The sequence below is a fragment of the Hipposideros armiger genome, unplaced genomic scaffold (genome assembly GCF_001890085.2).
Source record: "Hipposideros armiger isolate ML-2016 unplaced genomic scaffold, ASM189008v1 scaffold_962, whole genome shotgun sequence".
NCBI classification, from domain to species: domain Eukaryota; kingdom Metazoa; phylum Chordata; class Mammalia; order Chiroptera; family Hipposideridae; genus Hipposideros; species Hipposideros armiger.
In genome coordinates, this window is record NW_017732312.1 from 288,667 (window position 1) to 316,308 (window position 27,642).

General features: G+C 40.3%; 1 protein-coding gene across 2 annotated transcripts in view; it reads left to right on the top strand.

Moving 5' to 3' along the window:
• MYO3A (myosin IIIA) overlaps positions 1-25,423 on the top strand; it is a 231,473-nt gene extending 206,050 nt beyond the window's left edge. The window contains exons 32-35 of one of the 2 annotated variants that reach the window (XM_019630872.1): positions 9,065-9,171; positions 14,453-14,493; positions 15,803-15,946; positions 24,757-25,423. In XM_019630872.1, coding sequence (XP_019486417.1) covers positions 9,065-9,171; positions 14,453-14,493; positions 15,803-15,946; positions 24,757-24,874 — 410 coding nt within the window. In that variant the 3' untranslated portion in view covers positions 24,875-25,423. The remainder of the gene's footprint in view (positions 1-9,064; positions 9,172-14,452; positions 14,494-15,802; positions 15,947-24,756) is intronic. The other variant, XM_019630873.1, reaches the window with a different exon arrangement.
• Positions 25,424-27,642: the final 2,219 nt, after the last annotated feature.

A 27,642-nucleotide genomic window follows, 5' to 3' on the forward strand; every position in this document is an offset into this window, starting at 1 on the left:
TTGTCGTTTGTTTAAAATCAGGTAATGTTCTGTTCTGTGTCTTTAAAAAGCCAATCTCTGAAAATGACTATGAAGAGTCAATAAATAATTTTCTAAAATTTGACTCTTCGGAAAAAATTAACATAGGTATTCACCTCAAGCTGTATGAAAAATACCCAAATATTTTTCAGATATAGATCAATATAATCTTGAAAAATAACCAATAGGTAATTAGGGGACCTTAGACATGTGATATTTATGCCACCTGAGTTTTCTTATTCTCCAGGCAAGTAAGTATGTATTTTTGATGTTTGACTGTATTCATAGCCTCATGGACGTTCATACACACTTCAGCATCACACCCAACAAAAATGGCACCATCATCGTCACATCATCATGAGTTCTCATATGTCTCTGCTAGGGCACCCTCCTTTGATGACTGTGAACATGAATGCAAGATGGCTGGGAGTAAGGGTGTAACCTAACCCCATAGGCTAAAACAAAACTAACTCACCTTTGAGAACTGTAATCCATGGCCTTAACCCAATTGAGATAACACGACATGTACTGATCATGTCCAAGAGACAAATGATGGTCCACAGGCAACATCTGTTGGTATTACCCCACACACAGAGTTGCTTCTCCCATGACATAACTAGAAGAGACATGGGCAGAGGCAGGCTGGGGAAAGCACTTTACCTAAACCTAAGAGTGTAATTAAAAAACTAAATGCTCCGTTTTCAAAGTTCTGGATAGTAGTGCAACATACCCAGATCAGAGAGTGGCAAAAAGCTTAAAGCCCCATGACCTGTTGGGTAAGTACAGGGGTAAGTTGGCTCCAGGGCATCAGTGTTCAATTAGGAAAGAAAGAGCCAAAGAAATCACTTGAGCAGTTCCAAAGAGGGTTGGGATTGGCAGCTACCTATTGAGAAGGTCAGCGGAAGCCCATGAGTCAGAACCACTGAATAGTAAAGCACACCAAAGTGTTAAGGACACTCAGAGCTGGAGAAGCATCTGCCCTTACAATTCTTCACCTCAGGTAGACTCAAAGGAATAAAGATAGACCCGAGAGTAGAGGGAAGCTAGTGGTCAAGACCGGGGCAATGATGAGAAATGAAAGCATCCCCAGGAGCGCAGAGCATGAGGCAGACAGGAGTGATGCAAACTGAACAGCCCACCACAGTCTCAGAGCCTATATCCAGTTGTCTTCAGGAGGGGCTGCCCTGCTGAAGGGCAGAGGAGGTGAAGGGCAGAAACAGCAGCACTGGGAGGCAGCTTGCAACCTTGACTAGGGCGAACCCTGCCTTGGATGTGCAGCAAGAAATATTCCTTCTAAGATTTCCTGTAGATCGCTATACTACTTAAAGGTCACAGACTGTCAGGAGAAAATGGAAATGTACAAAAACTTCAACACTGATTTCTTAAAGAAGAAATTACAATAATGTAAGTGTATTTCTGTTCTGCTAATATCTGATTTACATGTGGTGCTTAAGCAAATTATACGCTGCATATATACGTAAGTAAATAAAAGAGCAATTATCATTAAAATGAGAATAATATTGAAATTTAATTTTCAAAGCAAATAATATTGACAATGAGTTTTAAATCTGTCTTCTGGATGCAAAATGTTGAGATGTTTGTCCATTTGGTATTTAAAAAATGTTCATTCCTGGTATACTAAGACACTTAATGAAATCATCACCAGAACTACAATATAAATAAATACTTTACCTTCTGGCTATTTTAATATAGCAATAACCTTTACCAGCTAATATTTATCATGCACATCACACAAAATAGTCACAAACCTAATTTTGCTACTGCCAACATTGATATGCTGCTGATCATTTGTGATTATAAATGTTTATGTCACTTTTGTAATTAAGGGGTTAGAATGATGTTAGTGTTTGTACTCAGAGGAAAAAAAGTTTAGCGGAATAAAAAATAAACTTATGCCTTTCTGAAATATTTGTATGCTGATAAGCTCATGGGAAGTTTGCTTTTCAAAAATACGAAATAGTCTGGGAAAATGTAATCTGAGCAATCAGACCCTGGTGAATATATTCATAAAAAAATTTTCACTTGCTGACCTCCCGTTTTGCATGGCAGTATCTTGAATCAGACACCCTTTAAGTATATTCAGCCCTCTGCTTCAGATTGTCCTAATGCCAATGAACTAGCACTGAAGCAGATTCTGCAAGATACAAGAATTAAACAGAAATTCTAAAATTTCAATGCATTTTGACATTTTTTTAATTAAAATTTATTGGGGTGACAATGGTTAGTAAAATTACATAGGTTTCAAGTGTACAATTCTGTAATACATCATCTATATATAACGTGTGTTCACCACCCAGAGTCAGTTCTTCCATCACCATGTATTTAACTTTCCCTCTTCTACCACCCCGCCTCTCCCCTTACCTTCTGGTAACCACTAAACTGTTGTCTGTGTCTATGAATTTTTGTTTATTTATTTGTTTGTCTTGTTCTTTTGTTCCTTTCAGTTTTATATCCCACATATCAGTAAAGTCATATGGTTGTTGACTTTTTCTGTCTGACTTATTTCGCTTATCATAATAATCTCAAGATCCATCCATGTTGTCGTAAATGGCACTAGTTCATCTTTTCTTATGGCAGAGTAGTATTCCATTGTGTACGTATATACAGAGGGTGCCAAAAAGTGTATACACATTTTAAGAAAGGAAAAAACTATTAAAATTGTAATATCAATATACACTGATAACAAAAGATTAATACAACTCACGTTTGACTTCTGCAATTACAAGAGGTGCTCAAAGTGGTTACCATCAACGTAATTTTCATATAGTTTTTTCTTTCTTAAAATGTGTATACATTTTTTTGACACCCTCTGCATACCACATCTCCTTTATCCAATCATCTATCGAAGGACACTTTGGTTGTTTCCATGTCTTGGCCACCATACATAAAGCTGCAATGAACATCGGAGTACATACGAGTATATCTTTACAGATTAATGTTTTCAGATTTTTGGGGTGTATACCCAGGAGAGGGATTGCTGGGTCATATGGTAATTCGAATTGTTAATCTTTTGAGGTACATCCGCACTGCCTTCCATAGTGGCTGCACCAATCTGCATTCCCAACAACAATGTATGAGGGTTCCTTTTTCTCCACAGCCTCTCCAACATTTGTTATCATGTCTTGTTGATGATAGCCATTCTAACCAGTGTGAGTTGATATCTCATTGTGGTTTTTATTTGCATTTCTCTGATAATTAGTGATGTTGAGCATTTTTTCATATGTCTATTGGCCATCTGTGTATCCTCTTTGCAGAAATGTCTATTCAGGTCCTCTGACCATTTTTTAATTGGATTGATTGCTTTTTTGTTGAGTTGTATGAGTTTCTTATATATTTTGGATATTAGCCCCATTTTGGAAGTATTGTTTGCAAAAATCTTCTCCCATTTGGTTGGTTGCCTCTTTATTTTGTCGATTGTTTCTTTTGCTGTGCAGAAGCATTTTATTTTGATATAGTCTCATTCATTTATTTTAGCTTTTACTTCCTTTGCCTTTGAGGTCAAATTCATAAAATCCTCTTTGCACCATAAGGTCCATAAGTTTAGTACCTATGTTTTCTTCAATGCAGTTTATTGTTTCAGGTCTAATGTTTAGGTTTTTGATCCATTTTGAGTTAATTTTGGTACATGATGACAGATAGCAGTCTAGTTTTATTATTTTGCACGTGGCTTTCCAGATCTCCCAGCACCATTTATTGAAGAGGCTTTCTTTTCTCATTGTATGTTTTTGGCTCCTGTGGCATTTTGACATTTTTTATATCAAATAATAGCAACCCATTATTTGTCATCCATATTGTAAATATAGTTTTCCAAATCTATCATGTGCCTTTTAACTTCGTTGCCATATTAAGGTTTTCATCTATTTTTAATAGGCAATGTCTACACATACCCGCATGCACATTTATAATTGTACATAACTGTGACTGTACCATACATTCCAGAATCGTTTTTAATGCAGTATTTTTTAATTTTCTCTTTATTTCTTGTTTCCTTCTCCCTCATACACCCCTGTTCTCCCTCCCCAACCCACATTACTCCACCTTAAAGGAACCCTTATTATAAAGCATGTATTCTTTAATGTTTTTGCAAGTATGCATATGTGTACTTATACACATATACAGACCTAGAGATTTTTGTCATTCTTTTATATAAATAAGATCATATATAAACACTTATGTATCTTGCTTTTCTCCCTTAGTGCTTTAACAGGAATCCCTGTATATCAACTGGAATAGCTATAATTCATTGTTTTTACTGGCTATATAATATTCCATGTATGGATCATTATATGACCTTTTTCCTATTGTTTAATATTCCCTTTTTAAATTTTTGACACTATGAAAAATGTTGCAGTAAACATCTTTGAAAATGTCCCGTATACTACAGTTTTAATTTATAATTAAAATAATAAGTCCCCAGAGGTAGAGTTATTGAGTTGAAAGATATTTTTGTGTGGGTGATAGATTGCTTTCCTAAAAAGCCCTGACAATTGACATTTCCTTCAACAATTTCTGACATCCTGTCTAGCAGTTTACCTTCTTTTTAATCTTTGTTAATGTGTTTGAAGTAAAATTATATTTCCTTATTACTTTAATTTATATCTTCTTGTCTGCTAGCAAGATCAGGTGCCCCATGCTTATTGGCTTTTTGGATTTGCTTATTTTGAACTTTCTGTTTATATCTTTTGCCCATTTTTCTGTTGCTCTGTATTTTCTGTCCTTTGCTAGCACTTATATTTATTAAAAGTACCAACACATTATTTGTCATCTGTATTGTAAATATAATTTTCCAGATCTATCATGTGTCTTTTGACTTCGTTGCCATATTAAGGTTTTCATCTATTTTTTAGTAGGCAAATATGTCTACCTTTTTTATGACTTTTGAGTTTGGGTTAAGACATTTGTACCCCTAGATTGTTTATTAAGTCTTCTGGGTTCTCTTTCAAGAGTTTTGTTGGTTCTTTTATTTACATTTTTCTTTAAAGCACCAGGAATTTATTTTTATTATCTATTGACAATAGTGATCCAGTTAACAAAAGTATACTGAGTATCTACTATTCACTTAGCACTGCCTCTAAGCTAAAATGGAATCAGTCAAACCTCTTATCTGCAAACACCTACCACATACAGACAACCAATGACAAGGCAAGAGGGCGTCAAAACCTAAGTCGTGATCTCTACCATCCAAAAACATAAGGTCCCATTACTTATAAAAACAAATCCCATGTAAAAATAGTAAAGCTCTATATTATTATGCTAGGGCTACATAACTAAGTTCCACAGACCAGCTGGCTTAAACAACAGAAATTTATTTCCTCACAGTTCTGGAGGCTACAAGTTCAAGATCTAGGTATAGGCAAGGTTGGTTTCTTCTGAGGGCTCTCCTTGGCTTATAGATAGCCATCTTCTCCCTGCATCTTTACATTGTCTTCCTTCTATGTTTGCCTGTGTTCTAATCTCCTCCTCTTATAAGGACACTAGTCCTATTGGATTAGGACCCACCCTAATGACCTCACTTTAAGGACCCTTACTCCAAGGTACTGGGGTTGGGACTTCAACATATGAATTTTGAGGAAACATAATTCAGCCCATAACACATTCCAAGTAATGTGTACAGCCTGTAAGTACCACTGGTGTTCACATGAGAGGGATCACTGGATAGTCGGTGAAACCTTCTTGGAAGAGATGTGAGTGGAGACAGGCATTGAAAGATGCTTAAGATTTAAGTGAGGCTATGAAAGCCCTTTTGTGAGAAGATGAGAATAAGTAAAGTTATTGCTATAACCATGGTGTGTTGGGCTTCCAATATGGGTACTAGGCTGGCCAGAGGAAATAGTTAATTTGGGGAGGGAGGAGCGAAAGATAAAATTGAGACTGCTGAGATTTTAAGTAACCTGGATTTAGAAGTTTAGGCTTGATGAAGAAGGAAAAAAGAAACATAATTTTTTTAAAATGAAATTGCTCACAAATGAAAACTGGATTTTCCTTCTTGAAATACCATTTAATGTTTACAGAAGTTGATGAGTATGTGTTTCTAGGAAATGAAGAAGGATAAGACAAGGCAACGTCAATATTTTCAACCAGGGGGACAGAAGTGATGGTGGCATTGAGGTTGTGGTATACAGAATCCTAGATAGAGAAGAAAGGTGATCACTGGTCCCTTTGAGTCCGAGAGTCTTGAAATGAAAGTTTTCGATAAAAAATTAGGGCAGGAGTTCTGGGGGTGCTGGGGTGAGAGGGTCAAACCTGAGGTATGTGTTAGGAAGTTGTCAGTATGGAGTAACCGTGGAAAGTGCAAGGAGCTGAGAGGGGACAAAGGGATTATTTACTCATCCAGCAAATTTTTAATAAGCATTTACTATGTGTCAAGCATTTCCTTAAGTGCCAGGAATATGAAGATAAATCAGATAAGGTGTCTGCCCTCAGATACTTCATCCTCAGTCATAAAGGCAAGGAGTGGTCAATGTTAAATGATGAAGAAGTCAGAAATAATAAGGACGGATAAAGGGCTTTTGGATTTGTCAATAAAGTGGTCATCCCTGACCTTCTAGAAGGCAATTTAAATAGAGTCTTGGTAGTAGAAATCAGATTGAATGGGGAAAAGTTGATGAGAAAATGGAGACAAGAGCAAGACTTCCTTTATTCCCAGAATCTGATTTGTTTTCACCCTCTTGGCATTTACTCAAATTGTTTGCCACCTTCACTTTAATTAATTTTTGTTACAATAGTATTGTTCTGACATTTTAATTCAGACTTTATATAATATTAAAAGTCAGGTTAAAATTTAGTCACAGGTCACTTTCATGTTTTTAAAAACATTATAACTTGATACTATATTTTTATGTTTCCATTCGGATTCAAATGAGCAATCTAAATGGATATGACCAATACATTCTAAAAAGATGAAGGTCTGCAAGAGCTAATAGAAGCTGCTTAATAATCAGCACTGGGACAGATGAGAAGGAAAATAAAAAAACACTATTTATGCTGGTTTTTGCATCTCTCCTTGTGCCTGTGACAGTCCAAGAAGGATGCAAATAGGGCTCTGATATTTAAATTTTCTTCACCTCCTCTGTCTGTTTCTGTGGAGAAGAGAGAGAGAGAATGGAAGATGAACTTTCAGGGACTGGTTGGAAAAATACCTTTACTGCTGTCTGTTAGTAATCCCTATGAACCTGGTCTCGTTAACCAAGACCTCGTTTTCTTTTGTTTTATTCAAAAACGATGGTACTGTATGATTGTCTTGGTTTTCTATTATTCGTGTTGTTTCATGCATTACACCTCTAGGAAGTACTCCTAACTAGCTGATCTCTTTGTCATCCAGCAAATTCTCGTGAGTTTTGAAATGAATGAGCTGGATAATGTTAGACTGTGAATGCTATTGTGATCGATATGTTTAGTGACCTAGGGGGGCGGGCATGGGACAGAATTTCAAGTTAGATGTGGATGAATCTGTGTCCTGGTTGAAGCTGATTTACACTGCTAGTCACGGCTGTTTATGCATAGTAACTATTAAATATTAATTGTTTTGATTCTCTTTGACTTAGTTTGATTAGTGTGGTTCGGAACAATTGAGTTTCTCTGTACATCTAAGGATTAGGGATCATTACTGCCCCTTCATTATATGCAATAATGATCTGTTAGTACCCTTAAAGTTTAGGTAAAAAGTCCATACTGGAATACCTGTTAAATGTAGGCTGTTCTCAGTAAGCACTGATAACCCTTTCCCACCCTGATCCTGTTTTATGCATCGAGCAGACATTCCTGCACAAATGCAGTCAGGGGGTCGGGTGTCAGAATCGTGAAAAATAGAAGTACTTCATGAGAAGCCTGTCAGCTCTGTAAATATAAAGCCACTTGTAATGAACACTAACGACCAAGCGTGCAGATCATCGAGCTCTGATGGCGTGGCTTCAGCTTGGAGAGCTTGGCTAGATTGACAGAAAAGGCAGAAAAAAGATGACAAACTTTATTCTTTTCTTGGTTAAGGTTTTTAAAGTCAGAGCTGAAAATTCTAATAATGTTCTAAATTTTGGCATGAGATTAGATTAGGTTTTTAGGAAAAGAGTCAAGCCTGCAAATGAGCAGTCTCTTTGTTTGAGCTGTAACCTGAGGTGGTCCTTTAAGTGAACACCAGGCAGTGCTTGGATGGGCGGGTCTCTCTGTGAGGCTGGTGGTTTAGGGAGAGGGGGCCAGCAAGATCCTATGAGCATAATACCCTTTTTAAAGATTTCTAGCAACTTGTTTCCTCTTCCTATCCTCCCTCTGAACTACAGTACCCTCTTCCACAATACCAAACTATGCGTTTCTTTTATATACTGGGGTTTCCAAAAAAAAATGTATACAAGTAGACACTTGGTCAGCATTGCTCAAGCAGTAGCTCACCGTGATCAGAAGTGTCTGGACGCTGATGGTAACCACTTTGAGCACCTGTTGTAATTGCAGAAGTCAAACGTGACTTGCATTCATCTTCTGTTATCAGTATATATTGAGTATTACAATTTTAATAGTTTTTTCCTTTCTTAAAATGTGTATACATTTTTTGGCACCCTCTGTATATACATATATACATATGTAATTTATTTAATATATTGGGGTGACAATGGTTAGTAAAGTTACATAGGTTTCAGGTGTACAATTCTGTAATACATCATCTATATATCACATTGTGTGCTCACCTCCCAGAGTCAGTTCTCCTTCCATCACCATATATTTGACCCCCTTTACCCTCTTCTATCACCCCTCCCCCCTTACCCTCTGGTAACCACTAAACTATTGTCTGTGTCTATGCATTACTTTTCTTCCCCTTCAGTGTTCCCTGTTACCTCTCAAGGTCTTAGCCCACCAGAAAATCAGAAGGAAGCATGTGGTGAGAAATATGAGGGTCGGTTGGGGGAACGAAGGTATTTCCTCTTTCTCCCAGCTTTAGTCCCAGTGGTATGTATATAATTTTATTTACCCCAAAAGGAAAACACTGCTTGATGATAGTCTATAATTGAATACTTGCTGGTGATCTCCTTTCTTGTAGGTATCCCTAAAGGAGAAGAGCCAAAAATATTGAGACCCCCAAGACGGCCCCGGAAACCCAAAACCTTAAATAACCCTGAAGACTGCACATACTATTATCTACTGCATGTAAGTGGCTCACTCCTATTATTTGGGAGGCGTAGCATCTACAAAACTGTGACCACGCTAGGCCTGTCAAAAGGGTGGGCTCTGCAGAAGGGAGACGCCCCTCGGCTTCCGCTTCTGTGTCCCGCCCCTGGCTGAGGAGCTGGGCACTTGGCTCGCCTCCCGCTCTAATTCCTCGCCTTCCAGGCCTCTTCCAGGGCCCTATAACCCCATGTCCCACCCAACAGTTTTCTCTGCTAGTCCATTAATTTGAGCTGATATGCAAATAATAACCCAGAAAAGAGAAGTGCATCACAGCAGGAGCTCTACAGCGAGGGACCTTAAGGAAAATGGGTGAGTTCCGGTGAAAGGGAAGGAGGGGGACAATGAGGCGTTTATTGAGCACCTTTTAAATCCCAGGCCTGGAATGAGCCGTGTTCATATGTACTGTGATACCTAATCCTAGAATCAGCCCTGAAGAAGGCATCCCGTCTCTTAGATCAGGACTCTGACACAGACATGGCACTTCTTAGTTGTCAGGGTCATTGTACTGAAGTTTCCTGACTCCACAGCTCCTGTCACTCACCGTGTGCAACATGAGAGCTCACTGGCATCACCCTCTTCTCATGTCCCTGTTCTCTGTGAATGCCACCATCAGCCACTTGGTTACCTAAGCCAAGAACCTGGGTGTCATCCTGGATCTGGCTTTCTCTCTCTCTTACCTGACATCTAATCAGTCACTCTAAAGTGTGGCTTCTGCCAGCAAAGTCTTGCTCCCTTTCATCTCCCTCCTCTTCAGACCTCACAGCACCTGCCCTATTTCAGACCATCAATCATTCTTTCCCCACCTTGAATTGTTTCAGGCCCCACCTAAGTGCTTCTAATCTCAGCCTCCTCAGCCTGTACCAGAAAATGTCTCTAAACCATAAATTCCATCATGTTCCTCCCTTGATAGACACTTTAATAGCTCAGCAACTCCCTCAGCATAAAGTCTCAGACTCCTTCTGAGGCTGAACAGCAGAGAACAAGATTAGAGAGCACCAAACGTTTCCTGTTAACCCTGAATATATTGATAAGTAGCAAATGATACTCAATGACCTTTATAAAGTGCAACTGAAATGACGATGGCCGTGGCTTCAAAGAGACACCATTCTCAATATGAGAAATGATAAGAGACTTTGAAATAAGGAGGGATGTTTATGACTAAAACCAACCAGTCAGAATTATGAAGCAGATTCTAAGCCTCAGAAATAAGTCCCTTTCCCCAAAAAGTTTACTTGGTCATTGAACCATTGTTTTTTTAAATGAATGTAAAGTGTTTTAATGCGTCTTAAGTTATTAGTAACTGGAATCCTTTTTATAACCCTGAGTCTTGAAACCTGTGGCTTCAGTGAAAAATAAAACACTAATTAACACTAATAATAAACACCAATTAAAAATAAAAGCTAGCCTATTGTTATAAGTGAAAACACGCCATGTGTCATATTTATCTGGCCCTTACCTGGATTCAGGGTGCTACACGTAAGTGAAATTTACAGCTATGATGGGGCCCCACTCCCTTTACCTTTCAAAACACTTTCTGTAACTTTAAATAGTCTTCATGAAAATCTTTCTAAAATACATTCTGCTGCACACTCTAAACCTTTTCTTGATGACCCAAGGTCACTGTAGTGAGCAGGAGTGTTTGTACTTTTTATTCAGACCTGTGCTTAGCAGGGAGGCTCCCTGACCACCATGTCCAAGACAGCACCCCATCTCTGTGTCCCCCTGGCCCGGCTTCATTTTTCTCAGAGCATTTATAAGTATTTATTTCCCCACCTGTCTCCTGTCTGACTCTCCCCTGTGGACTGTAAGCTCTGTGAGGGCAAGAACTTTGCCCACTGTTGCTGGAACACGTGTGTTGCTCATAAGTAGAAGACGATTTGCTGAATAACATACCATGGCAGGACGGTGCTCCCGGGGGCTGCCGAGCTGTGAGAATGATTCCCCCAAACCTATCCATCACCAACAGCTCTGCTTTCAGCTCTGTTACCTATTTTTACAGCTTTTCTTCTTTTTCCTCGGATGTCACTTCTTACTGTGGTCATTCTGACTGCCTTAACATCAGCGCCGGCTCTCTTCTATGATTTGATGCTTTTAATCTCTTACATCCGGGAAATGTTGCTATTATGTCCCAAATAGTAGTAAGCCGAGCCTAAGAAGCCTGCCTGGGGCGGAGCGAGTGTTATCTGGGCACGTGCACCCTGCTGTGATGGCGTGGGGGCCCACTCTAACACTCAGAAACTGGGGGTCATCCGCAAAACGACCCAGGGCCAACTGTTTTCCTCAAAAAACGAGTAATTGAACACAGTCATAGCAAAGCTCCCTTCTGGGTTGATTACTTTCTCCAGTATTTTCCCTGAACTACAGCAATGGGTAGTTTGGCCGTTCCTAGGTATTTTTTTCCTATGTTTTAGCTACTTTCCTCATCCTTGTAAAGACCTCCAAATAAATAGTGTATTTCCAAAAAAAATGTAAGATTGTGTCCACTATGATAGAATTAATGTGAATTTTAAAGTTTTTATCATAAAACATATTTCTTTTTGTTTGTTTGTTTCCATGTACAAAACAACATAGTGATTAGACATTTACACACCTCACAAAGTGATAACCCCAACAAGTATACTACCCATCTGACACCGTACATAGCTATTACAATACCATTGACTATATTCCCTAAGCTATACTATATATTTTTTTAAATTATAGTTGACATTCAATGTTATTTTATATTAGTTTCAGGCATACAGCATAGTGATTAGGCATTTATGTATTTTATGATTTGATTCCCCCCGATAAGTATTGTGCCCATCTGACACTGCATAGTTTTTACATTGTTGACTATATTCCCCATACTGTATTTCACATCCCCATGACTATTTTGTGACTACGAATTTGTACTTCCTAATCCCTTCATTTTCTCACCCATCCTCCCAACCCCTCTCCCATCTAGCAACCATCAGTTCATTCTCTGTATCTATGAGTCCATTTCTAAAACATATTTCTTTATGTCAGGTGAGAGGGGAGGTAGTGTAATGCAGCTGACTCTTCAAAGTCCTCTGAGCTAAGACCTCTGTTCTTCCAAAGGCCTCCTCAAGAAACACCCTCTCAGGAATATCTCCCCCTTGAGTCATGTTTGTCTCCTTATCTTTCTCTCTTCTTTACTGTAGTTCTGTAAGAAACTGCTGCTTTTTTTCCATTTCAAATTTCAAGTTGATAATTTGTAACTTCAAAACTATAATTGAAAACATTGTTTGTTTTTGCAATAAATGTCCCCAATATAGTCCCATGTGATAAAATTTATATTAAATCCTCTCCCATGAGATGAAGTATGCTTCCTTCTTCATGCAGAACGCATTTTCACACTTCCCTTTTGACCCTAGTAATTAGGAAACTAAGCGACAAATGTAAGACTCCATCTTAACACATTTTTTACCTCTTCGTTTCTTATTTACAACTTCTAATTTATTACTTTGAATATATAATTGCTTCTGTTATAAGCCATCTTAAATAATTTTTGGAAAAATATATTATGGAGTTAACATTTTATTAGAATATTAACATTTTATTAGAAAATATATTATGGAGTTAACATTTTATTATTAGGCAAGAGTGAAATAAGCCTGAACAGTATTTTTCTCTTCTAAGAATTCCTGTAACTGAGAAGCAACTTATGTACCAGCACCACCCCCACCACCACCACCACCACCACCCCACCCCCCCAGAAGGAAATGCAGGTCTGGAATAAAAAGGGGTCCTTGCAGCTTGAGAATTCAAGAGCAGAACATTATTTGATTCTTGATTGTATGAAGGGGCTCTCTGTCACTCAAACATCATGCCATCATTTAAGCATAACTTTGGATTCTAGAAAATTGTTACCAAGAACAAGACAGGCTTTTTTTTCTTAGATAATGGACCAGGGAGGCAGGACCTCTGTCATATTAAAACAACCACAGCAACTAACTACAGGAAACACCACCCCGGTCCCAGGGATCATTAACTGGACTGCTAGGGGCCATTGTACCTATGCTGGTAATACAATTATGTATAAGCACCTCTTAGCCTAGGGCGCTGGGTCAAGAATGCGAAGTAATAGGAAATGAGAAGGAGGATAGGAATGTAATTGGTGTCCTGCCCCTTACATTGTCATTTACTCAATGGTCCACTCCCAGACTTGATGCATTTTAGCATAGACGTCTACCTCATCCACCCACTAAAACACGAACAAATAAGAATTAAAGCTACTATGAACTGATTGACTCATGCAACATTTTAGTATATTACAAATGACAAATCATAAGGAAAGGAATGATTTAATGTGTCTAAAAATACTAAGAAAACCCTCAATGCTTACAAACCATTATTAATTGCCATTTTTATTATCTTGCACTTTATGATGCCAGCCCACTTGATATCTGCATTAGGGAGTCCATAATTATAATATTTTCAGCTTGTTCACGATGAGCGTATTTGTTTTCTCAACCTAAAAGACATATATGCTCTTGCAGCAGATGTATATATATATGAGCTCAAATATACTGAGCTATTGAACTGTGAAACACATTACTAATGTTACAGTACAAAAGGTAATTAATATTGCCTTGTATGTAAGGTAAAATGAAGTACCATTTAGTTAGTGTTCAAACTGAAGCATTGATTAAAATATATCTAATTACTTCTATACATAAATACTCTAACTTGTGCCTTGATACATAAAGTTGTCAACGATGAAAACATTTTGGAAATGAGCATATGTATTATCTGTGCTGCACTTTGATGCCATAAATGGACTCCAATAGGGTGGTGATGTCACATTTCATTCTTTTGTGAACTGCTGCACCTGCCCTCACTATCCATGCATCTGCTTTACCTGTGACAAGGATGACATAAGCAAGACATCAAAGCAGCCTAGTTAATCTACCTAAGTCACAACTGCATTTGTGAGAGAGATGGATTTTCCAGAAATTCTGACATTTTTCCCCAATTGTAGATAGATAGACCTTAGTAATCTTGTGTATGCTGGTCACTGTGTGGTCAATTCTTATTTCATATGAAATGCAAAGATTAACCACAAATTCTTAATTAGTAAACTTTGAGTAAATTATATTTCTCTAGATTTTAAAAATATTGTATCCACTTGTTTACATCTAGGTTAGCTTTATGGGAACAAATGTATTTATATATTAAGATTATAGTAATATATCAATTACATTATATTGAGATCATAATAGTATATAGATTTTTAAAACTGTTCTATTCCCTTTAGAAGTCAATCCAAGAAGAAAAACGAAGACCAAGGAAAGATAGGTAATTATTATTTCTAGATTCAGTAAGTTATCAAACCAAAATATCAATCTATGTTCACATTACATTAATATCACCAATTTTATGTGGATAGATTTGGAAAGTAGTGTGCTGTCAATACAATTATATTACAAATATCTGTATGTGGTTTATACATAATTTATAATATCTTGTCTATTGGAAATATATTGAGCTAAGTACAGTGCGAAGTGTACATTAAGAACTCAGGTAGTTTTGAATGAATTGGACTGTCCCAACACAGAATTTGTTTTTCTTGGTTTATCAATATGGTTTTGATTGGGCAACATGCTAAATCTCACTTTTATGGATTTGTTCGGAGAACAAAATATAATAAGATTTGTGTCACCTGCAAGTGGGGCACACTTAAATTCACACTGTCCCCCTTCCTTTTCCTATGCTGTTTCAGCCCACCAATACTTTACTATTTTCATATTTTACCACTGTTTCAAATCCTCTAATTTCCAGACAGTGCTAACAACCATTAAGGGTTCTTCTGTTAAGCATGAGTGGACACAGAGTCCCTAATTTATGAATCGGTGTAGCATTCTGAAAGTTCATTTATAAACTGGTATCTGTAACTTGAAAAGCATGTTGCCCCAGAAGCACTGTAATACCTGGTGGTTTTCCAGACCTGTACCTGTTTACCTTGTATGAAGGCCTATCAAACTGCAGATACTGAGCACCACAGGCACCAAAACGGTAGTCAGAGGAGATCCAAGAATTAAAATGGTTGAGGACACCCCCGTGTGTATGTCATGTACAGGAATTAAAATCTAGCTCAAAAATGAGTTACCTAAAGACCAACAGGTAGGGGGAGGACGGACGATTACCTGTGAAGGAAGTGAGGTAAGATCATGAGACATTGTATCAGTCATCGATGTACTGATGACTGATAAAATTGGAAAGTGCTGTGTCAGTACATAAAGGTCAGCTTTCCTCACAGTGGTCTGAGGGTCTGTTTGAACCCTGAGCTAGACTAGCCAAACTGGAACACAGTAATTATGACTATCTAGTAACAACTAATGTTGTGCCAAGTCGAACGCAACAGAACCAGGAAGAGCCTCATTAGCAGCTAATTCTCTCTTAAAGATAAGAGATAAGGGTTTTGTTTTTCTTTTTATAATAATTTATGGCATATACAGCTTTTGCACATTTCAAGACTTCTCCTACTTCCTTTGACACATATGTGTTACTCCTAAATTATAGTAAATAACTTTAAAATAAGGAAGCAAGTATCCTGTAAGTAAAAGTGATCGGTTAATACAATGGTGTGTGTATGTGTTTTTTACAGTCAGGGAAAATTATTAGACTTGGAAGATTTCTATTATAAGGAATTTTTGCCCAGTCGTTCTGGACCAAAGGAACACAGCACTATTTTAAGAGAATGCAGACAACAGAGAGAACTCCAGAATCAATGTTTCAAAGCTGATGAAAGGTAATAAACTACACGTTGAAGTACAGCATTTTCAATTTTATGCTCACAATTCCATTTCTGAAGCACTGTCGTTTCATGTATGCCTAATGACAAAGTATTCTAATTCAATATTGTGCCCTTGATTGACATGTTTAAAAGTAAAATCATAGGTATCAAGGTAGAGTAATCAGATGTCCCAGTTTTTCTAAAACAGTCCCAGTTTATACTTGTTTTCTTGGTATAATCATTAATAACACTCCTCTTTAAAACTGCCTCAGTTTGGATGATAAATTTATGGCCATACTAATTATAAACAATAAACTATATCCAAAATCTTTGGTTAAGTTCTAACCAATGTAATTCTAATCGCTTATTGGTTTCTCAATTATACTGTGTAATTTCTTAGAATTACTGATGTCAGACCAAAAAGAAATATTTGAGAGAAAGATTCACATAGAAATATGTACTTTTTATTTGATTTCTCACTTTGCTACGGACTTTGACATGAAGTAACTCAACCATTTCTAGCTTACTTACTACCTTGGAAATTTTTTTTTCTTTCCCCAAAAATTCTTCGTGAAGTTTTGAAATTGCAGGCACATAATAAGATGGAAATGTGGTATAGAGAAATGGAATCAATGACAGGCCGTGAAAAGCTCTTTTTCCAGAATCCTAAGCAAATGTCTTGTCAGCCCAGGGCACTCAGGCCCCCTCACCCATCTCTTTTACCATGTGACATAATGGTTAAAAGAAGAGGTTTTAGAGTCAGATTTGGATCCTGATTCTGCCACTTAGTAGTTGAGTGACCTTGCTCATGCTACTAGACCTCTCTAAGCTTCTGTTTCCACATCTGCAAAATGATTTACTAATAATTGCCTAAGCATGTTGTCTAGAGATTAAATGAAATAATGTATGTGAGGTGCTTAACACCAGACGTGTCATCGGGGAAGTGGTCCATAAAGGTGGCTATTGCCGTCTTTATTTGCTTTTCCAGAATCTACCTGAACTATGATTTCTTCCTCCTGTACCCAAAAGAAGATGTATTTTTTTGGGAGGGTACAGAGTTTTTTTAAAGATTTTTATTAAAAATATAGCTAACATACAATATTATATTAGTTTCAGGGGTACACCATAGTTATTCAACTTTTATATACCTAAGGAAGTGATCACCATGATAAGTCCAGCAATCATCTGACGCCATACCACACTATCACAATGTTATTCACTATACTCCCCATGCTATACATTACATCCCCATGACTTATTTGTTTTATGCCTGGAAATTTGAACCTCTTATTTCCCTTTACCTTTCCCCCTTTAGTTTTTCAATTACAGTTGACATTCAGTGTTATTTTACATTAACTTCAGGTGTACAGCATAGTCGTTAGACATTTGTATAATTTAAGAAGTGATTCCCCCGACTAGTCTAGTACCCACCTAGCACTATACTTAGTTACTACTATATCATTTATTATATTCTCTGTGCTTTACTTTACATCCCCATGACTATTTTGTAACTACCAATTTGTCCTTAATCCCTTCACCTTCTTCACCCTGCCCCCAATTCCCTCCTATCTATCACCCCAACAAATCTAGTACCCATCTGACACCATACATAGTTATTACAATATTGTTGACTATATTCCTTATGCTACACCCTACATCCCCATCACTAATTTGTACTTTTCTTAATCCCTTACCCTTTTTTCACCCACACACTCAACCCCCCTTCCATCTGGCAACTATCAAAATGTTTTCTCTATCTGTGAGTTTGTTTCTGGTTATTTTTTGTTTACTTTGTTCTTTATATTCCACATATAAGCAAAATCACTTTGCATCTGTCTTTCACTGTCTGACATACTTCACTCAGCACAATACCCTCCAGGTCCATCCATGCTACCACAGATGGACAGAACCCATTCCCTTCCACGGCCTAGCAATATTCCATTTTATATATGTACAACCTCCTCTTTATCCATTCTTCCATTGACCCAGGCTGCCTCCACATCTTGGCCATCGTAAACAATGCTGCAATTAACATATCAATGCACATGTCCCCTCAAAGTCGTGTTTTGGGTTTCTTCAGGTAAATACCCAGAAGTGGGGTTACTGGGTCCTTCTTTGTCTCTTGTTATAGCCTTTGTTTTAAAGTCTATTTTGTCGGGTGTAAGTATTGCTAACTCAGCTTTTTTGGGGTTTTTTTCATTTCCATTTTCATGAAATAACTTTTTCCATTCCTTTACTTTCCATCTGTGTGGGTGTCTTTCAATCTAAAGTGAGTCTCTTGTAGACAGCATATGAATATATAAGGGTTTTATTTTCTTATCCATTCAGCCCTCCTATGTCTTGTGATTGGAGCATTTAATTTGTTTACATTTAAAGTAATTGTTGATAGATATGTAGCTGTTGCAATTTGAGTATTCATAATTTTGATTTTTTTTTTTTTTGGTCTTAAAGAAGTCCCTCTAAGATTTCTTGTAATACTGGTTTGGTGGTGATGAACTCCTTTAGCTTTTTCTTGTCTGGGAAGCTCTTTACCTGTCCTTTGATTGTAAATGATAGCCTTACTGGGTAGAGTAATCTTCATTTTAGGTCCTTGCTTTTCATCACATTGAATATTTTGTGCCAATCCCTTCTGACCTGCAAAGTTTCTGTGGAGAAATCACTTGACAATCTTATGGGAGCTCCCTTGTAAGCTACTAGTTGCCTTTCTGTTGCTGCTTTTAGGATATTCTCTTTGTCTTTAATAACCTTTGCCATCCTAACTATAATGTGTCTTTGTGTGGGCCTGTTTGGGTTCATCTTGGTTGGTACTCTCGGTGCTACCTGGACTTGTGTGTCTATTTCCTTCACCAGGTTAGGAAAGTCTTCAGTCATTATTTTTGTTTTGTTTTTTGTTTTTTTAGTTTCAGGTGTACAAAACAATGTAATAGTTAGACATTTATGCCCCTCACAAAATGATAACCCCCTCCCCCAATCTACTACCCCTCTGACATCATATATAGCTGTTAAAATTTTACTGATTATTCCCTATACTGTACTCCACATTCTGTGAATATATATATATATATATATATATATATATATATATATAAAATTATAGTTGACATTCATTATTATTCAGCTTCAGCTTTAGGTGTACACTGCAGTGATCATTATTTCTTGAAATATGTTCTCAATCCCTTGCTTTGTCTCTTCTCCTTCTGGTACCCTATCATGTGAATGTTGTTACACTTGATGTTGTCCTAGAAGTCTCTTAACTATCTTTTTTGGACTCTTTTTCTTTTTGCTGTTCTGATTGGGTGTTTTCTACTATCTTGTCTTCCAAATCACTGATCCAATCCTCTGCTTCATCTAGTCTGCTGGTGATTCCTTCTAGTGCATTCCTCATTTCAGTTATTGTATTCTTCACTTCTGACTGGTTCTTTTTTCATGGTTTCTATGTCCTTTTTTATGTTTGCTTTCTCTCTGTTGAAGTTCCCATTAAGTTCCTTGAGCATCCTGATAACCATTGTTTTGAACTCTGTATCTGGTAGGCTGCTCACCTCTATTTTGTTTAGCTCTTCTTCTGGAGTTTTCTCCTATTCCTTCATTAGGGATGTATTTCTTTGTCTCCTCATTTTGGCTGCCTCTCTGTGTTTGTTTCTATGTATTAGGTAGACCTGCTACATCTCCCAGTCTTGCTGGGTGGCCTTATGTAGTAGGCATCCTGTAAGGCCCAGTGGTACAGTCTCCCTGGTCACCTGCACTGGGTGCTCCAGGAGTGTCCCTGCGTGGGTTGTGTGAGCCCTCCTTTTATAGCTGAGCCTTGATTGCTGTTGGCATTTCAGTGGGTGGGGTTGACCATCAAGGTGATTGGCTGTGGGGTTTGGCCACGTCCATAGCTTATGGGCTGCCTTGCTGAGGGCTTACCACAAAGAGCAGATTTGCCCCAGCAGGCTCTGCTGTCTGTTGAGGCGGCCCTTTGGGGTACCACTTGTGGGGCTAATTGGGTGGTGCTCTGCTGTGGTCTGAAGCCAACCTCCGAGTATCTTGATTTGGGGCCTCTTGTGAGGGGCTCCGGTGCAGGCCCAGGTCACCCACTGCCTGTGACTGTCCAGAGACTACCTGGTAGGAGCTACAAAGCAATCCATGGTTGTTCGCTGCCTGTGCTAAACCTGGAGGCATTTCACATCTCCCCTCCTCCTACCAGTCTCACCATGGCTTCTTATTTATATCTTTAGTTATAAAGCTTCTGTTCAGCTAGACTTCAGATGGTTCTCCAGGTTTGTTGTTCTATGATTTAGTTGTCATTTTAATGTGTTCACGGAAGGAAGCAGGCACAATGTTTACCTACTTCACTATCTTGGATCACCAGCAGAAGATGCATTCTTTAATCTTGGGATCAAAAACTGTAACATGTTGGAGCTTAGAGATGTTCCAGTCTAACCAAAGAGTTCTATACAGAAGAATATCAAGTGATTTGTCCAAAGTCACACTTCGAGTTAGTGAACCAAAGATCTAAGCTTTTCCACTCCCTGCTCAAATTACATTTCACTGACTTACCTGTTTCTTATTTTAACAAGCCAGTCTGCCTTCTCTCCAGTATATTCTCTTCCTTCCCCCACCAGCAGACACACGTGTTACATCCCTGATGTACTGCTTTGTACTCAGTGGTGTCTATGGATGTGTAGTTAGTGTTCACTAGAATAAGAAAGCTACAAGCTAGCTAGCATTGGTTGAGTGCTTACCTTGTGCTAAACAGAATGACCATGATCTCATTAACTGCACAGCAACCTTGTGAGGCAGTTACTATTATTGCCCCATTTTATAGATGAGGAGGCTAAGTCTACAAAGTTTAATGACTGCAAATACTCACCTAGATAATAAGTGATGGAGCCAGAATTTGAATACAGGCCTCTTGAGTCTAAAGTGGATGACCCTAACCATTATATATCACCTCTTTAAGCAAAGCACCCTGCCGGGTGTTTGAGGAAGGGGTGGATACATTGGTGCATGAGATGTAATCATTATATCCAACGGACTTGACTCTGGAGAGAAAGTATATTGATCTAATAAAGCTGAACAAGGTGACTCCAAGAAGGGATTTTTCTAAACTAAGGAAGATTAAAGAGACAAAACACTCAAATGCACTAGGTAAACCTTGATAGGATCCTAAATTTAAAAAATAAAATGAAAATAACCCAGAAAATCAGCTCTAAAGGACATTTGGGGACAATTGGAGAAACTTGGGGCTAAACTGTATGTTGGATCATGTTACTGCAGAAAGAATGTATATCTTATTATATATTAAATTATTTATTATATAATAATTTTATATTATATACATTTATAATATATAAATATGTTTTATATAATATAGTATATAAATAAGTACAATATATTATTCTGACAATATAGTCTATGTATTACTTATACACACACACACACACACACACACACACACACACACACACATACACACATATCACCCACAAAGGTGAGTAGATTTGAGAATCAATGATGAGTTAAGTGTCTTGTGCATTTTAAATGAATAAAAGTGGTGGCAGGTAGTCAGTGATTAGGGAATGGCATTAGCGAGCAACAGGAGAACTGATGTTTCCTCGCCTCCTCCTAAGATGAGACTTGATGAGGTCTCTGTTGAACAATAGTGATGTGGGGTATTTAAGGCATAGCCAGATTTTAGTTATGGCAAGAAGATAAAGGGAGGACAGAAGGGAAAGGGGGGAATAAAATGGAACAAGAGTGCCTCAGCTAAGGGATAGGACAATCATTAAAAAAGCAACAACAGAAAAGAACAGAGACATGCAGTGGGGAAACTATGAGGTCTGAGTGCTCTAGACCTGGGTGTGAATTCCCGCCCCCCTCCACTCCCCACTACTTGTATCAACTAGAATTTCCTCATCTGCATACTGAGTATAAGAAGTAAGGACTTACCATGTTGTCCTTAGAATTAAAGGTAATGTGTGTGATGTATCTAGCAGATGGCTGGTTCTCAATATTCTTACACCAGAAATGAGATGAACAGGTATGAGAATTCAAGTCTGTTACCCAAGATCCTCCCCATAGAGGCCCATCATGATGCAACACAAAGATTGTCCCTGACAAGTACCCACTGAGCTCAGGGTGCCCTGAAAGATCATCCCAATGATTTTTTTAAAATTTTCTATTCAGAATGGACTAGAATAAAAGCATATTCCATCTGCAGGCAAATTCTAGCCTTTCCATTCTAGCCTTTCATTATTTTCATGCATCTGCATATTATCAGTGACCTTGCCTCTTTCTCCCTCAGTTATATTTACCTGGTAAACCCCTGTGCTGGATAAACCCAAATTCTTACCTAGTCAGTACCTCCACCTATATAGCTGAACATGGCTAGAGCAAAACACAGTCTATTCTCACTTAAAATTTATGACCACAAACTTTAGGCAGGCCCTTGGTGTAATTTTATAATATTACATTTCTCTAAAAAATCCATTATCCCACTTTCCCAGTCCACTCCTTCAGACTTCCTCCTCTCTCTCACCTGCCAACCTTTTTTCCTATTTTACTGAGAAAACAATAGCAGAGAATAGACACATGCTCCCACCACCAAATCTACCACTTACCCATATACCACTTCCCTCAGTTTTCCATGGAGGGCTGTCCTCCTCGCTAAGGCCAAACCTTCCTTTTGTGCACTGAATCCAGCGCCTTCCATCGACTCAAGAAGATTGTCCTGCAATTGTCCTCTCTCTGCTCTGCCTCTTGAATGTGTGTTCTCTTTGCAGCATCATTTCTGACAATCCGTGAACATGATGCTTGGACCCATTGTAAAAAACACCCTTGACTCAATCCCCTTCTTCATGATTAAAAGAGTAATAATTCAATCCCCTTCTCCGTGAACCCTCTTCCCACTCTCTCTTGAGCCACTTCACTCAAGTTTCCATTCCCACAACTCCACTGAAATTGCCCTGCCAAGGCTACCAGTCACCTCCATTTTGCCATATTCCATGATCTATTCTCAATCCTTATCTCACCCTGTCAGGAGCATTTGACATTTTTTTCTTTATAATTACTCATTTTTTATTTAAACATGTGTCTCCAGGATGTGACTTCACTCGGTTTGCCCCCTACCTCACCTACCTTCTCATTCTCCTTTGCTGCTTCCTCCTCATTTCACTCACCTCTCACCATTGGAGTGTCCTGGTCCTCTGCTTTATCAGCACGTACTGTCATGACCTTCAGTTTCATCTACTTACTTAAAATTCCTGAAGTGAAATCTCGAACCTAGATCAGGGCTTATATACCCAACTGCCTATTCAGTATCTCCTCTTGGATATCTAATAAGTAAACTTAGCATAGTCAAAACCAAAATCTTACCCCCTCCACCCAAAAAAAAATTTGCTCCTCCTACAGAGATCCCCATCTCAAATGGCAACGCCATCCTTCCAGTTGTTTAAGCCAAAAATCTTGGAGACATTTTTTATTCCTTTCTTTTACAGCCCACACCCAATCCATCAGCAAACTTTCAGTTCTATTATACATGCCAAGTTGTGACCAGAATCTGATCACTTCTTACCTCCTCTGCAAGCCTAGAACAAGCCATTATCTGTCTTGCTTGGGCTGTGACAGTGTCTCTTAACGGGCCTCCCTCCTTCCACTCTGGCAGCCAGGTCCTTTTATGAATCGTTCCTCTGCTCAGAACTCTCCAGTGTCTCTCTCACTGTAAGTAACATTTAAGTTCTTGCCATGGTCTCCAAGCACCAAATTATCTGCCACTCTATCCCCTCATTCCGCCTGTCTCATGCCTTGGTATTCTCCCCGCTCACTTACTCCATTTACCCCACAGTGGTCTCCTCATTGCTCCCTGAACAAAAATACACACACTGTAGTCTTGGGGCCTTTGTGCTGTTTGACCAGGAATGACCCCCTTCCCTAAGAGCTCTCCTGGCTCACTCCTTCCCTTCCTGCAGCTCTCTCCTCCCATGTCACTTCATCAGGGAGGCCTTTCCTGGTCACCCGCTATGAAATTGTACACACAGACACACTCACCCCATCACTCTCCCCTTCAGCCTGCTTTATTTGTCTAACACCTCTCACCATCCGGTGTATTAAAAGCTGTCTGTGGGCCTCTCCCATACTAGATGATAAACTCCATGAGAGCAGGGACTTTGTTCACCCATCACCTGCACTGGCGGCTGGTACTTAATGGACGTTCCTTGAACAATTGGATGAATCTATGTACCTGCATTCGAGGTATAATAGTACCCCACTACCTGAGGTAGTACCCCGGGCATCTGCAGAATCCAGAGGTAAACATTGGCAGGATTTCCCAGCAGTGAGACTAGGAAATTTAGCCCTACAGGGTCATTGAAAACATTGAAATATTGAAAAAGCTGACAGGGCCCACAGCAACTGTGTCAATAACGGGGTGATTGGTCAGATTTATTTGGGGGGGGGCATTTCAGAAACATTGGAGCAGTTTAAAAATATAAAATTATGGTTGTCTACTAGACAAGTAAAATAAGCATTTCTTGTTTGTGAGTTATTTCAAACCAAACGAAGCTCACCTTTCTGAGCTAAACCTGACGCTTTACTTAGCTGTCATCGAACCACAGAGACACCTGATTCCACCAGCCCTGCTGCTACTCTGCTCAGAGGAGTTGTCAAAACCTGCTGAGAAAAACGGTCGCAGATCCGTTTGGCCACTATCCTGGTGTTTCGAATGTGCCGTTCTCAAATGCTCGCAGACGGTGGGAGGTGTGGGGAAGACGACTAACTCTGGGTGGGCGGGGACGCGCTGCGCACCGTGGCGCTGCTGACGCCCCGACCCTGGGTCTCGCTTGCAGGTGCTGGGCGGCGGAGAACCCGGAGGAGGAGGAGCACGGGCCGACAGCCAACCCCTACGACTACAGAAGGCTCCTGCGCAAAACCTCTCAGCGCCGGCGCCTAGTCCAGCAGGTGTAGCCCCGCTGCCTGGCGGCCGCGGCCACGGGGATGTGCCCGAGACTGCGGGGTGCAAGAGCAAAGCGGAGACCCTCAGGCCCTGGCAGCACCAGGCGCTGAAGCGGCCCCTGACCTTGGCAGGGGCCGCTCACAGCGCTCCCCCTTCGTGTGCCCGGGCCAGCTTTTCGAGTTCGGGAGGCGGAGACCTGGAAGCCTTTCGGATGCCGCCTCGCTGCGCTGCACCCTCCACTCCCACCAGCCCGCCAGTTGGGCCATCCCTGTACTTGCCCCCACCCCATGTATCGCGTTGTTTATATGTTTGCGACTCCTGGGGACCCGACTGCACCTGAGCTCTCGCTGACCCCTCATCTCTCATTTTGGGAGACTTCGAAGCTTCTTTCATGGAAAAGCCTCTCTCAGGCTCGCGGGACAGTTGGGGATAGGGCTGAGCCTGTGAGAACGGAATACAGCCAGGGTGGGAGAAGCGCGAGGCTGCAGACGGGGGGCTGTGAAGATGAACTTCACGTCAGAGTCGCTCTTTCCCTTCCCTTGGTCATTAATGTTACTAAATAAAAGAAGTGCCTTGGAAAGTCCGTGGCTTTCAGGGCTGGTCCGCTATGTTCGCCTTTGGGTCCCAGCTCCTGCGGCCCTGCTGTGCAGTGAGGAAGACTACGGAGGGGAGAGATGCCTTTTGTCTCCATTAGTGAACAACACCCACACACACAGCCACCCCAAACGAACATACGATGATGAAATCCCTTACTTGCGACACAAACGTGGCCTCCAGACAAATCTCCAAATCTCTCAACACCATACACACACACACACACACAGAGTTTTCCCAGTGTGGCTTCCGTTGGGCCCGCCGATAAAATTTGGTCCGCTACTGAGTGAACTGTAAGATTTTTTTAGTCTGCAGATTTGAGACAGTCTCTGCTGCTCTGAATTTTGGTGGTTTTAAGGTGGAAGGGGAGAGCAGTGGGTGGGCAGAAGTTTGCATTCCTGGGTTGATGCCTCTAATTTTAAAAAGCCAGGTTCTGGGGCGGCTGGTTAGCTCAGGTGGTTAGAACACAGGCTCATCACACCAAGTTCAATTCCCGCATGGGCTGCGGAGCTGCTGCCTCCACAACTAGGTTGAAACAACTACTTGACTTGAAACTGATGGTTCCTGGTAAAACGCCCTCCACAACTAGATTGAAACAACTACTTGACTTGGAGCTGATGAGTCCTGGAGAAACACACTGTTTCCCAGTAAAAAATTTTTATTTAAAAAAAAAAAAAAGCCCGGTTCAGCTCTGCTATGAAATTGACACTTTGTTTAACATCTCTACTCGGTAAGGAAGGGTGGCGTGATGTTTCACTGACGATTGAATTAGAAGAAGGGTTCTGGCTGAGATGTGGCTTATCCCCTCTGGCAGTGTCCCCAGCTCCTACACCCACGACCCAGACCCAGGAGACTTTGGGGAAATATTCAGGAGAAGGTGCCGGAGCCTAAGGCCGGCTGATAACCTTTGTTGTGCCCCTGGCACACCTGACTGTAAGGTTCTCTACAACCCAAAGAGTTGACACCGAAAGGTCCCCGGAGATGACTCGAACAAACTCTTCATTTTACAAATGATACCCGCCCGCGTGGCAGGGCTGAGCTCCAAGGCCAAGTGCGTTCTAGGACCTGCTCTTACCCTGGGTTCGCGCCGCCGCCTCCGCCCAGGGTTGGAACCCGGATGGAGAAGCCACCCTGGCTGAGTGGACCAATGGCGCAGCTGTAGCTGACGGCAGGTCTGGGCCTGGCCCAGGCTCCCACAAAACCAGCGCTGCAGGGCACGCTTCACTGGTGGGTTGGGGAGGGAGGGATATCTGTAGCTGGATATGGCCGGGCCCCCTCCAATCCTACCCACCAGTACAGCCACCACCCGGAGGCCCTGGGGTGGGGGTGGGGGGTTGGTTAAAGCCGTGCTTTCTACCAGGCTCCTTCGTCAATCCCGGCTTCTGGAGTGGCCCCCACAGACCAGACCCCGGGCAGCCCGGCCCTTCCGTTGCTGGAAAGAGGGGCAACTGGCCCCCTCCCTAACCTCCCTCCTCCCCTTTTTAATGTGGGACCGGAAAAGAGAATGGCAAACGTTTGGTGAAAGGGTGCAATGTTTTTGTTTTCCTTTTGTCTTTTGTATTTTTCTCTTCTTTTTCTTTCTCTTTCTTTCCATCTCCCTTTTTTCTCTGTCCTTCGACATTTAAGCACTTGCGAGGACACAAGGGAAAACTTATATCAACTGTTCTTTGGCAGGCCTGCAACGAGTTCTCTGTGTAAACCACAGACGGACAGGAAATAGGTCAACCAAAGAAGCTGGCCCAGCGGGTGGCCCGGGACGTGGGTCTCTCGCCTCTTTTAGAGGAAGGGCCTTGAAAAGCGTTTCCCCAGCGCTGGCCCGCCTCGCCTTCCCATTCGGTGGCTGCCTCCTTTGTGAACTAATGACTGTAATTATTACCTCCCTGAGCTCTTTTGTTATCTCCAACCCCAAGCGCGACAAAGGAGGGGTTGAAGGGGGTGGGCTCTTTTGCGAAATAAAAGTCTTTATAAAAGCAAATTGCCATCTAAGGAGGACGGCGATCAGGAAGGACAAATCAGATCCCTTATGCATCTGAAGTATCGGGTGTTAAATAAAAAACGTAAAAGCCACCTTTACAGTCAAAGTGCTCCGGAGCTGCGGGGTTCAATGGAGTTTAAACAGTAGCATTTTAAGTCGAGTTTTTTTTTTAAATCCTTTAATTCCAGGAGTTGTGGTTTTTACCTTCCT